Below are 13060 nucleotides of genomic sequence, written 5' to 3' on the forward strand. Positions count from 1 at the left end.
ATCCTTTTAGAAAATATCACTCTTAAGCTAAAACAAAAAGGCAAGTCTGTGATCATGCAAAATACATTGTATGCTTTAATTTCTACTAATCTTTGGTTTCTCTTTGTTGTTGTTGTTGCTGCTGCTGCTGTTTTGGTTTGCTTTTTGTTTTTGTTTGTTTGACTGTTTGTTTTGAACCTTTCAAGTTTGCTAATATATGTTGGGCTTAGCACAACGACATCTCTCCTGTCACCTACCAGATATTTTCTCCCCAAAATGTCATTTTCAACACAACTGTACTAACAGCTTATCTCCCCTTAAACATGAAAATAGCTTCCATTTGTGCCTTGAAATTTTTCCAAATATTCCTCTCAATGGTTTTTAATTCTAAAATTTGTAAAACTTCTTAATTATTAAAAGAAAAACAGACATTTGTGTAATTATACTTTTACATTAGGCTTTGCCTTGATGAAAGCCTGAAGTCAGCATAGTTTCCTACTGTCCACATTTCTATTACGAAGGGTTTAGTATAACACTCCATACTATACATCAATCTGATATATTTGTTCGGACTTCATCTCTTTGTGATGTGTCTTGTTTTTCCTTGGCTGCATCCCTCAGAGACTATATGCACACTATGCAAATTTCTATGCTAATTTGATTCTTTGTTGAACTTCTCTTCTCATGAGTCAGTCTCATCACGGCCGTGATGTAATATCCAGATACTTGGATTTTTATCACTTAGAGTTTCTATGACTCAGTAAAACTTACCTCTTGGGGAAATACCTTAATTTATCATTTCACAAAATATTAATAAAAATTTGTATTTGTTTCCTGTTTCCTTTGTGTCAAATGTTGTTCTAAGCATGTGGGGTAAGATCTTATTGATCATGACCATGTGAATTATAGAATGCCATAGGGTGAAAACAGATTCAGAGGAGTCAAACCAGATTTCGAAGTTACCTAAAAATGCCAAGACGGCACTCAGATAAGAGAATCAGCTCACAGAGTTTGGACTCTTAAAGCACGCAGCTAATAGTATTATGATTTGAAATCCCTATACATTAAGATTGCCTATAAAGCTTGGAGTGATATCCTTGAATTCAATAAGAATTTCAAGGTTTAACTGAGCTCTCATAATGTGGGGCCATTTTTCAAGTAGCACCATTTAATGAAACCTAGCTACTAGCTTCTTGTGGTCAGTTTTGGGTATATAATGAATTCTCCTATCCCAATATTATTTGGTTCTGTAGTTTAGACTTAGTCAAACAGCTCGTGTGCATCTATGAGTCCCAGAGGTCCAGGTATGACTGGCCTTGATAAGCTCATTCATACAACCTATTATATGAAAGAGAGAGATACACAAATTCTTGTATTTTTATCTCTGGTGCATTGTTGCACGTTTTCCAACCAAAGCTCAAAAATAACATTAAAATTTTCTCATATATATCAGCATAACTTTTAGATTGCTCAGAGCTTTAGAAATTATTCTAACATGGTGAAATAGGCATGGAAAACTTTACCCATCTAATCATCATCCTCAAAGTAAAGATACTCATGGAAAAACTCATCAGCTGGAAGTTTAATACACTGTCTCATAATAAAAGCATTTTAGGAATGTTGGCTTCATTTTGAGAGGGTAAGAGGAAATAACTCAAATGGAAAATTTTCTTTTTCTCTACTGAATGTACTTTAAAAGGGTCTAAGGGTCTCAAAGTGTCAACAGCCCCAGTGCTTGCACCTGAGGAAAATTTATGGGTCTTCTTGAAAGATCCTTCTCTCTCTACAAAGTGGACGTCAAACTTCCTGTAGTGGCATGAGCCTTTCCCTCTCATAATCATGTTACATTTGAAGATACTGGGAAGGTTTCAAAAGGCAAGACTTTGTTTAATTAAGTTTTTTTCTAAGACTGTTACTGGAGACAATCATTTTGCTCTTATTGCTCTAAAAGCAAACTTGACTCTTATTTTCTCGAAGTTTCTTTTCGATAATCACTATTTATTTAATGGCTTATAAAGTGAAGTATCTAAAAGCCAAGTTTAATTAATTTTTCTAAAATTTAATATCCTAAAAATGATTAAAAATCAGTAGTTTAATGTTGCAAAGAAATATGAGTAATAATGTTATTTTGTTTTACTTAAAATTATATCTACAGATGTTTAATGTTATGAATTTATATTATTCATGTATATTAGATGAGTGTATATGCACATATGCACGTGTATTTCTTCTATTGCTTTGGGTTTATACATGTGACTCAAAGAACTGATATATATATATATATATATATATATATATATATATATATATATTTATATATTGTTGTTCTCTGAGATATTGCAGTGATAACTGATTGAGTTTTTTTGTTTTGTTTGTTTTTTAAGAGATTTGTCATATACATCCTGAAGAACTGTAACAAAAGCTGACATTTGTGAACAATTCATGTGTGCCAAGAATAGTATTAACTGTTAATTCCAAGCATATTCCTTAATCTTCAGGTTTCATATGAGAACCTGATTCAAAAGAGTTCAAGAAGTTATCTAAAGAATGCAGCTAGCAGGTAACCAAGAAGAGACTTGATACCCTATGAGCACATACAGGGGGAGGTAATCCCCCTCAGTCACAGTCCTAGGGGAGGGGAGTAAGGGTGCAGCTAGCAGCAACTTGCTGAGACTAAGAGAGCCAAGGATACTTTTGTGAACACATATTGACAGATATTTTTATATACTGATAGATGATGGATTATAATATGCACTATTTGGGGGATTTTTGCTAACATGATTTACATGGGTTTTATTGAAAGCAAAGTAAACATATGTGGGCTAAATTCAACATTGCATATCTATGTGTCAACTAATTTATCTAACTGTAGACATGCATTTTTTTGTTTCACTTTGTGCCTATAAATTAATTCATAAATCCAAATTTGTTTTTACAGACTTTTTGGTATCTTTTAGGTTACAAGATCAAAAGATCTTATTAAGCAGAGGCAGGAAAGACATACATGTATACTTTAAAACAATATTCTTTAAAATAATGATCTCATAGGGAAATGGAGATATTTATTTATTAGTTACAATATTCAATTAGCAAGAACATTTTACCTTTAAGACATATGCAGGAAACAGCAATATACAGTTAGTACCATGCCGATATTCCCACATGGAGCATTTGCTGAGTTACACAATATGCTTTTAGGGATAGCTTCGTCTCCTTACTGAAATACTGAGCACTAAACACTTGATAAGCTTAAAACAAAGATTGCTTAGGATTGTTCTTTGTTCAAGAGAGGTGTACTATAAATAGATGGATCCGTCTAAAGTAATGCAAACAGAAAAGGCTGCAGACACATTATTAAGTGAGGCACGAAGCAAAGCTATTTCAGCACTCTTGACTGGAGGTCAGACAAGTATGCATCCAAATAGGATTTCTTTGTGGTTACAGATTGTTAACAATAGGGGCTGATGATCAAAGCAGGACAGAAGTAATCTGCAATGATTTTTTTTAATCATAAGGCCAACTTGATCTTTACTTTTTCATGAAATTCTATAATAAAATACATCTGCCCCCTTTTTAACCTGCCCTAACAATCATTTTGATTTTCAAGAGGTGAAAGGCTCACTGAAAAGCTTTGATGAGCGGAAGAGATTTGGGAACCATGTTGTTCAGTAGATAATAGAATACTCTAGAACTGTGAACAAAATGAATTTTTTAAAAAATTGATCTGAGGATTTCACAGTCTGTTCCTGTTCAGGTGTCTGATCACTAAGCATGTACACAGTGGCTGCAGCATTGTACCTTTTCCTGGGTCAATTAAGACATGACTGTTGGCTCAGTTTATTAACAATTAAACTTTATTATACAACCCAACTAGCATATACAAGAAGGAAAAAAAGGTTAAAGGGACAGAAGATTAAAACCTCCTGGAATCCGTTCGGCAGGACGGGTCCTTAGGTGTCTCAGTCCCACGAGCTGGTCCGGTCCCTTCCTCTCTCTCTGCGCCTCCTCCTTCTCTCCTCCTACCTCTTGTTTTTCTCTCCCCCACCTTCCCAGTCATATGCAAAGTGCGGTCCCTTCTCCCTTCGAGGGTCAATTAGGAAAACAATAGCCACGGTGGGGTTCCTAGGTAGGCTTCCTGAATTCCAAGCCCAGGAAGGCTCCAAACAGTCTCTCACAAGGTATTCATGGTGTGCCCCAAGGGTAAAGCCCGCCAAGACTGCTTCCACCTGGGACAAAGCTTAATCTTTCCCACACATGACAACAGTTTTCGACTTTTTAATGCAAGCATTATATTGCTAAGCAAGTGCTGACCTTGTATGCATATTTGTGTAAAAAACAAAGGATTATTCAACACACCAAAAAAGATACAACACTACTCACTCTCAGTTTTAACAGCCTAAGAATGCATGACGTTAGAAGAATGCATGGCGTCACAAAACAGCATCAGGAGAGCTTCAGTTAAGTCTTTATGAAACAAAGCTAGCATTGTCTTTCTGGAAGTGGCAGGCAATGGTTGCAAATATGATGCTACATGATTAGAAATATCACTTATGTAGTCCTGCTAAATTTAAATTAAAATACTCATTTAAAACATTTATTTGTAGACTCACCCAACAGACAGGAATGGCTCCTTTGATTCAAGCCTATAAAATAAGAAAACATCATTTTAATATTACAGTTTGCTAGATATTCAAACATTAATTTTTATATGGTTATGGCAAAATATTGTACTAGTTTGTATGGAAATGTGTTTTATAGCAGTAAAATTATATATACATATTACACATATAAATATATGTCTCACATCATTTAATTTGCATATATAATATATAATATAGTATTTACTATAGTAAAGGTCCATACACACTCATGTTCTAGTTGGATTGGGAAAGCTAAATTAAGTCAAGGCCTCAGAATGAAAATGCAACATTTAAAGATGTTATCATGGTGAGAGTGAAAGTCTAATTCTTAGGTACACTTTGTATGTAGCTACATTTGTTAATAGTGGCGATTTTAGTATATCTATTAGTTGTAATAGTAGAGCAATCTTCAGTAAACTTGGTTAGATATTAGCTGGGTAATTGATTTCTAGGGAATATACTGCACAGTGAGGAGGAAGAGGAGGCGCCATCGTCAATCATTTGCTTGGGGTGACACCTTGGTGGAAGAGGTAACGTCACACCACAGACTGGAGTCATTCCTCCCAAAGAGCCTGGTGCTTCCTCCACCTCACGAGAGCTCAAATCTGCAACGGCTGCTTAGTTGTGACATCTGCAGACTCTACAGGCCTCTGCAGCTCACTCTTCAAGAAATCATACAGAAGCACTTCCAGCTAATTTCCTGGTTTTCACGTGACAACTCCACATTCCTTACAAAAGGTCAGTTTCTGGGTATATCTGAATTAACAGCTGAGGATATTTAAGGCAGGTATGCATTTTTGTTATAAATTTCTTAGGCAATTATGGGCCAAATTAGGTCAATAGTGAAATGTTTTAACTGAGTACTGGTGTTTCGTGTTTAAACGCAAGGCAACCAGAGGAGAACCACTGACGTCATTCCGCAGGAGCCAGCCGGTCCAGTTTTTGAGACAAATCTTATCATTGGCAGAGAAGTCAGTGAGCAGACTATGCGGGCAAGCCAGCAGACTCCAGAACCTTCTGTCTTCACTTCCTCAGCCCGGAGATTACATGTGTGCCACCATGCCTAACCGTGCTTGTGCTGGTTCCAGGGACAGAACTCAGGTTCTCCTCTCTACAAGATGAGCACTTAAGTGGCTTAACTATCTCCTTCTCCCCTATAATTAATATATTTACAATGGTTATAGGAAAATGACAGGAAATGTAATTACACATCACTTACTGAGTGGCCGTTATTTTTATATGTTCAGGTAGGTAACAGACATAAATGGCTGCATCAGCATCAGACGGACCATGTCCATAGGTTGCCATGTATTAAAATATGACCTGCTGGCAACACATCTCAGCGCATTGTGGACAGAGCCTGGATGAACTCTTCACTCAGACCATGATGCCACAGCACAGAGGAGGATGTGAAAAACAGGAGCCCTAGCAACTGCTCTCTACAGCTACCAATAAAGAGAAGCACGTTAAAACAACAGTTGATGCTGATGTCCAGGGATGTGTATTTATGTAGCCTTTTCCCTTGGAAAATTTTAAGTATTCACATTTATACCTTTAGGTAAACTAATGAGCATCTTTTATTTGTTTGTTTTTTCTTGTACATTTGTGATATTGATAAGCTAACAAACGTAGAAGGGATTATGGAGATTAATAATGACACAGAAGACTTTGCCTTAATTAGACCTGTGCTTTCCATCTAATAACCCTGAGAAGCCGGGAATATATGGGCATTACTTGGATTATTTCTCCAATACTTGCCCATAATTTTAGCCTAATGTTTCCAGACTTTAGTGTAAGTGTGAGATCTGCATGGATGAGGTGAAATGCTTTAGCTTCTAGTGAATTCACTTAAGACCTTCCTTGAACTGCATTCCTTAAGAATGTCACACATAACCCAAATAATAGCAAGGCTTCCACTGTACTTTTACTCACAATTATTTAAAACCTTAGTTCAGAACATCTTTGAACTCCTGGCTTTTGTTGTTGTTGCTTCATAAGCATTTATTCTGGACTTCCCATGATTTTAAAAAATTTTTTTTTCATTTTAATTTGTTCACTTTATATCCTGATTGTAGCCCCCTCCCTTGTGCCTCCTGGTCCCACTGTCCCTCCCTTATCTCCCCTCCCCTCCTCTCCGGGTCCTAAGAAAGGGGGGCACGCCTCCCTAAACCTCTTAACAAAGCCTATCAAATCTCATCTGGACTGTCTGATTAAATTTTCATATTTTTTGAAGGTTTCAAATGCAGTTGTTACATTGAGACATGCAGGGATGTATGCTATCTTACTGCCTTTTAGATGTTACTGTTTTTGGCTAGATTATCTAGCTTATTGCCTTTCATCTCTTACTGTTTCATTTACTTGACTATTTTCCTGTAATTATTAATACTAATTATCAAATTAACACAGTCAAGAATTATCTAGGAAATGAGTCTCTGGATATGACTTTGAAGAAACATATAGACTGAGTTGAGGTTGGAGAACCCATATAAATTTAGATATTCCCATCTTTAGATTTGGGGTCTTGGACAGAATAAAAAGAATTCGAGATGAACATCAGCGTTCTGCACTCTGCGCTTCCTGAGTCCTCATGCAGTGTGACGAGCTATCTCGTGTTCCTGCTCTGAGGGACTGTACCTTCAAACTGGGAACAAAAATACACCCTTTTTGTTCTGTAAGGTACTATCGTCCAGTATTTTGTCACATCAACGAGAAAAGCGACCAATACATCTTTCAAAGGTTTCATCAAATATTTCAGAGAGAAACTCAGAGTTTTTGAAATGCTAGTAAATTGAAAGCTTTTTTCTGTTTATTTTTTATTTAAATAATTTATTGAGATTACATCTTGATTGTTATCCTCTCCCTTTTATACCCCTGTTGCCCTCTCCCTCCCTTTTTCACCCTATCCCCTCCACTAGGTCTGTGACAGAAGGAGACTTCCTCCAAATATGATCACAGCCTATCAGGTCTCATCCTGGTAGCCTGTTTACCCTTCCTGTGAGTGCCACCAGGCCTCCCCACCAAGGGGAAGTGGTCAAATGGCAGGCACCAGAGTTCATGTCTGAGTCAGTCCTCGCTCTCTACACAACTGTGGAGAGTGTGCTGTCTGTTGGCTAGATCTGAATAAGGGGTCTAGGTTTGCTGCACGTATTGTCCTTGGTTTATAGCAGTTTTTGCAGCCCCCCATCCCGGGTCAAGATCCACCTGCCTTGATGGTCTTCTTGCAGGGTTCCTGGACCCTGTGGGTCCTTCTCTCTCCCCATTCTCCCATATCTCTCTCACCTGGAGTCCAAATAGCAAGTCCCAGCATCTGTCCCAATCCCCCGCTGACTGAAGACTCTCAGAGGCCATCCATGTTGGGCTAGTGTCTTTGATAATTATTTTAAAACTGAGGTTGCGGTATTTGCTACATGCCTTTTATAGAAAAAAATCCCTATTCATACTACCTAATTATATTTCTTTAAGGAAATGGAAGCAGCTTTTCAATGAAATAGTGACGCTACTTTTAAAATGTAGAAAGATCTCTCCCAGATTTAGAAATTCATAGTAATTGTAATTGCTTCTCTGTTTCTGCAGAGACAGTGACAATTTCCTCCAAGATACCACTTTCAAATCATCATATTTCTTGACAATTTTTATAATCACTGGATGATGACAGAAGCTTCTAGTGTTTCCCAAATGTGCACATGCTTGTAATTATCCCTAGCCCTTTTCCAACAAAACAATTCACCCAAGAGTAATGGCCTATTTGATGCCCAGTCTCTCTCTCTCTCTCTCTCTCTCTCTCTCTCTCTCTCTCTCTCTCTCTCTCTCTCTCTCCCTCCCTCCCTCCCTCCCCCCTCTCCCTCCCTCCCTCCCTCCCTCCCTCTCTCTCTCTCTCTCTCTCTTTCTCTCTCTCTCTCTATCTCTATCTCTTCTGGTTGTCTAGGGTCTTTGATGTTCTAGTTCTATAGCAAAATGTTGTTTATTATCTTTCCCTCTATGAATGATGTGTTAAGTTTATGTCAATATAACATCTTTCCCCACAATGATCTCTGGGTTTCCACTACTCAAAATTCTCACTGGGACATAGTCTTGAAGTATGTAATATATTAAAAGCAAACATGGAGTTTCATTAAACCTGGCAGAAATACTAACATGGATCTCAGCTGAGCAAAGAGACTGGTAGCACTTTAAAGCTTGTCTTTCTTTGGATTCTACTTTACGATGCTTCATGGACTAAGTAGGAAAGATGATATTGGCCATTAGTCGTGAGAAGCCATAGATTCCAGTACTCCTAAGCATCTTGATGGTGAAGCAGAACAAAAACTTATAAAAAGGAATTGTCATTGGACATCAGAATGTATCTTCTACGTGAAGACACTGCAGAAGGATGTCACAGTAGCTCATGTTGAATGATTCTCTGCTTTGGTACCACATGCTCACTTGTGGGTCATCATTTTTCATTGCAGTCTCTAGCCTTGAAATATAAGGAATACCATCTATGATTATGGTTCCCAATTATATGATAGATACCCTTACCAATCAAGGTGCTATTGTGAACAATAGGAGATTCAGTGCTTAGAGCATCTATCAGAGTTCCTGGCACTGACTGCATACTGTGTATAGGTCTATGCTAAAGACAGATTACTGAAACTAAACACAAACTACAAAAGTGTATGACAAGCTTGTTTCAATTCTGAAAATTAAAGAAATAATGCAAAAGAAACAAGCCAATATTTCTCAATTTAGTGCTTAGAAACAGGTGTACATTGTGATATGCCCAGAGAGAATCTGAGTTTTTATAAAGTGATTGTTTTATGGAGAAAGGGTTTGATTTTATCTTTCCTAAGATTTAGTTTTCACAAGAAGTGAGTAGTGAATTTAATAATACTTTATTCAGGGCCCATGAGAATTTAGCAGTAGAATAAATGCACCATAGCCCTTAGAAAAAAGTGGAAAAATGGTAAAGAACATAGAATTAATACCAATATGGATAATTAAAAAGATTAAAACCATATTTCACTGCAAACTAATTGATATTTAATAAGGAGCAGCCATCATTCAAAATGCTTCATCATCACTGACTTACTTAAAGGTTATAATATTCTTTGAGGCAAGAATTACTATCCACTTTAAGAAACAGTCTAAAAGACTATAAACATGTATCTTCTCTCAAGGTCACACAACTGATAGGTGGTTGAGAGTTGAATTGAGGAGCTCTGCCTCTACAGTCTCCACCTGCAGTCCTGTGTGGTGTGCTGCCCTACAGTCCTCTACCTCACAGTTTGCCTCGTTAACACAGCACTGAGGTACGACTGCATCTTCTCAGTTGATGCTCTTGTGCTCTGTTGAGAACCCACAATTGTTCGCCCATGACATCTTCGAACTTCACAGACTCTGAGACTTGTGTCCCTCACACCGTTTGCTTCTGATATATGACCATGAACATCCAGCAAACTTTTGCGAAGAGCCTCTAAGTTGAGGGGTTCTAACTGAAATTCACGTTCTCCCCTTGTTCCGCTCTTCCTTGCTTATTACCTAACTCTGACACTATGGCACTCGAGCCAACGAACAAGGAATGTGGGATTCTTCCTCAGGAGAACCTGTTCAGCCATACTCACTTCCAGATCTTCATAATGCTGTTTATTCTGCTGCCAAAAGACTTTTTTCATTCCGTTCTTGGATCTCTGGCCCCAATAATCACTCTTAAAGCAATCCTCAAACTCTCATAGGAACTTTTAGGAAAGCTTTATCAGAGACTTTATTCCTTCAGTGATCTTTGGAGTAGCCACCTCTACCAGTAGAACTGCCTTCTTGTGCCCAAACACTCTCATGTCCCTTCTCTCGTCGCTGCACTGGGAGTGCTCTTCGGAAGTCTCACCATAGGGCACAATGGTTTGTTTTGTGACTACGGTCACAGCATCCTACCATGCTTAGCCATATTTGTTAACAATGACTAGTGTGATTGAAAAGTTCCTCATGGAGACTGTGCCCCCTACAAAAGGGTGAGCTCACTGTATTACTTGCCTTATTTGGTTAGTTTTCTGAGGCAGGGAGCTATTTTATCCCACATGCTGACCTTGAAATCATCATTCTCCTGTTTCAGCTTCCCAAAAACAGGGATTAAGAGCATGCACCGTCATGTATAACATATTACTTATCAGAGACTCACAGGAATGGTTTGCCAGTAAATGTTCATCACTTTGCCAGCTCCTAATATTGTTCTTATAGAATAAGAGACAAAGTCCTTAAAATAAGTGATTTTGTGCACAATCTATATTCAATGTAAGTCTTTGTCCTTAGAGTTTCACTGTTTCTGTGTCTGTGGCCTGTGAACCAGCCACAGTGATCAGACTGCTCATTGTCTAGGTGGTATTTTGATTTCTCATCCTCTTATTGTGTTTTTATAGACACAATTTCTAACATTATTGCTTTTCTAGAAAACTAAAACATTGTAGACAGACTTAGAACTATAAAATGTGTACTATAAATATGAATAAATGTTCTTTTTATAGTTACAGGATCTTACAGTTAAAATGCCAAGTAATGATACAATTCACTGATATCTGATCCATTTCCTTTAGCAACCACAGCCTAGTGCACATTTTGCATGCACATGGTAAAGAGCGGAGGGACTCCTGTATTTGCCTAATTTTATTCTCACTGTGGGGCTTCAGAAAAATAAAGAACTTATCATTGTGGCTCACTTGTCTGAAATGGGGAATACAAATAATGGTAAATCCAGCTGGCAGGCCTGCTTCGTTCAGGAAATATACACATTCAGTTATGAAGTAAAGAATAAGTAGACTGATGATCAGTACATGTTGTAAACCCGGACAATCACAGGACTCATATCAAAGTCAATGCAATCTTCTTTGCTAATCTTTGATGTTCTGTGAAGATGAAAAGAACCCAACAGTTGCCACACCGGCTAATCTTCAATAAAGCAGACCTTATAAGGAAGACAATGATGTCCAGGTCACTCTGAATTATCCTTTAGCCAACTGTTTGATAAATTGAGGGATAATTTAACATACTAAAGATTTTGAAGAATGAAAGAAGCCTTATTTTGATATTTAAAATCTATCATATGTATTATAATCAATTATTTGTGGTCTACTTGTAGACCACAGGAAACCTTCTTCAAGACACTGATTTAAGCAAGACTTTCTTTATCTTAATGAAGTGTGAACAAACAATGATGTCTTATAAAAATATAAATACCTGCAAAATAAATTTTAATCTCTTCCATATCGTATATTTTGTGTATCAAAGTACAACACACTTCTATTGATCTGCTTAGACAGTCCTTAACTGGCAAAGGAAATTTTTAAAAGATAAGCTTCTTCATGTAGCTAGAAAAGGAATTCATGGGCAACTGTAGTGTTTGTTCTGAAGTGCTGAAAGTTGGAATTTGTCTTTATTGAAACAAAACAAAACAGTCTTGTGATCCTGCATTAATGATCTAAAAATGCAAATACATCCATATTTATCACCCTAAACAAAACTCAAGTCCAAGTTGATCAAAGACTTCAATGTAAAACCTGATACACTAAACCTATTAGAAGAAAAAGTGGGGATCAACCTTAGACTCATTGGCACAAGACACAACTTCCCTGAACAGAACAAAAAAGGCTCAGTCTCTAATATCAACAACTACTAAATGGGACTGTATGAAACGGAAAAGCTTCTTAAGGCAAAGAACACTGTCAGTAGAACAAAATGGCAGTCTACAGATTTGGAAAAGGTCTTTGCCAGTCCTACATCCAAAATTTCACGAAGAAGAGGAAAGAGAATAGACAGAGGGCGTGGCTGAGGAGAAGGAACAAGGTAGGAGAAGGAGCATAGAGAGCAATGAGGGTGGAGATCAGACCTGAGGGAAGAGCGGGCAGGGGAACAGAGGGCCTGCAGAGAGAAGAGCGCTTCAATAGCTAGGAGATAACCCTTTTGGAAGAACAAACGTCTAATTAGAGAAAAAGGAAGTTTCCTTGCTCTATAGCATGAGATAAAACAAGCACGGACTTCCTAACCTCTGTCCAGACATTGGCGTTCATCATGTTAGCTCAGATCATTCTTTGAAACAGAGTCCAGGATTCTACAGTACAAAAGCTTGGCACAGGCACTCAGAGTTGATTCTTGTACCAACCACATCATTTCTCTAGTTATGGCTACCTAGATTGGCACGGCATTGAAATGCATTACAGGGACTATCCATAGAACAGTCATTTCCTGTCACCAACATTGAGGAGTTGGTGGCAAAGAAAGGGTCTGTGTTAGACTGTGAGTGGACGTCTGGGAAGCTGCAAACATGAGCAACCATTTCCTTAGAGCTGGCATGCTCCAGAGCTGAGAGGTCAAAGAAGCTCTAATTTTCTTGTCAGCTCTGATTAATTGATGATGGCTGCTGGGAACAATGTGTTGACAAGAACTCTAAAACCTTCTTGGGCCCGAGGATGTGAGAG

At 37.8% G+C, this 13060-nt stretch overlaps 1 protein-coding gene across 7 annotated transcripts in view; it reads right to left on the reverse strand.

The window, feature by feature from the left end:
- RALYL (RALY RNA binding protein like) overlaps nucleotides 1-13060 on the reverse strand; it is a 651644-nt gene that overhangs the window by 111946 nt on the left and 526638 nt on the right. For all 7 annotated transcript variants that reach the window (XM_084796699.1, XM_084796698.1, XM_084796700.1 and 4 more), the window contains one exon: nucleotides 4590-4622. In XM_084796699.1, coding sequence (XP_084652825.1) covers nucleotides 4590-4622 — 33 coding nt within the window. The remainder of the gene's footprint in view (nucleotides 1-4589; nucleotides 4623-13060) is intronic.

The sequence above is a fragment of the Acomys minous genome (genome assembly GCF_964271855.1).
Source record: "Acomys minous genome assembly, chromosome: 9".
Lineage (NCBI taxonomy): Eukaryota > Metazoa > Chordata > Mammalia > Rodentia > Muridae > Acomys > Acomys minous.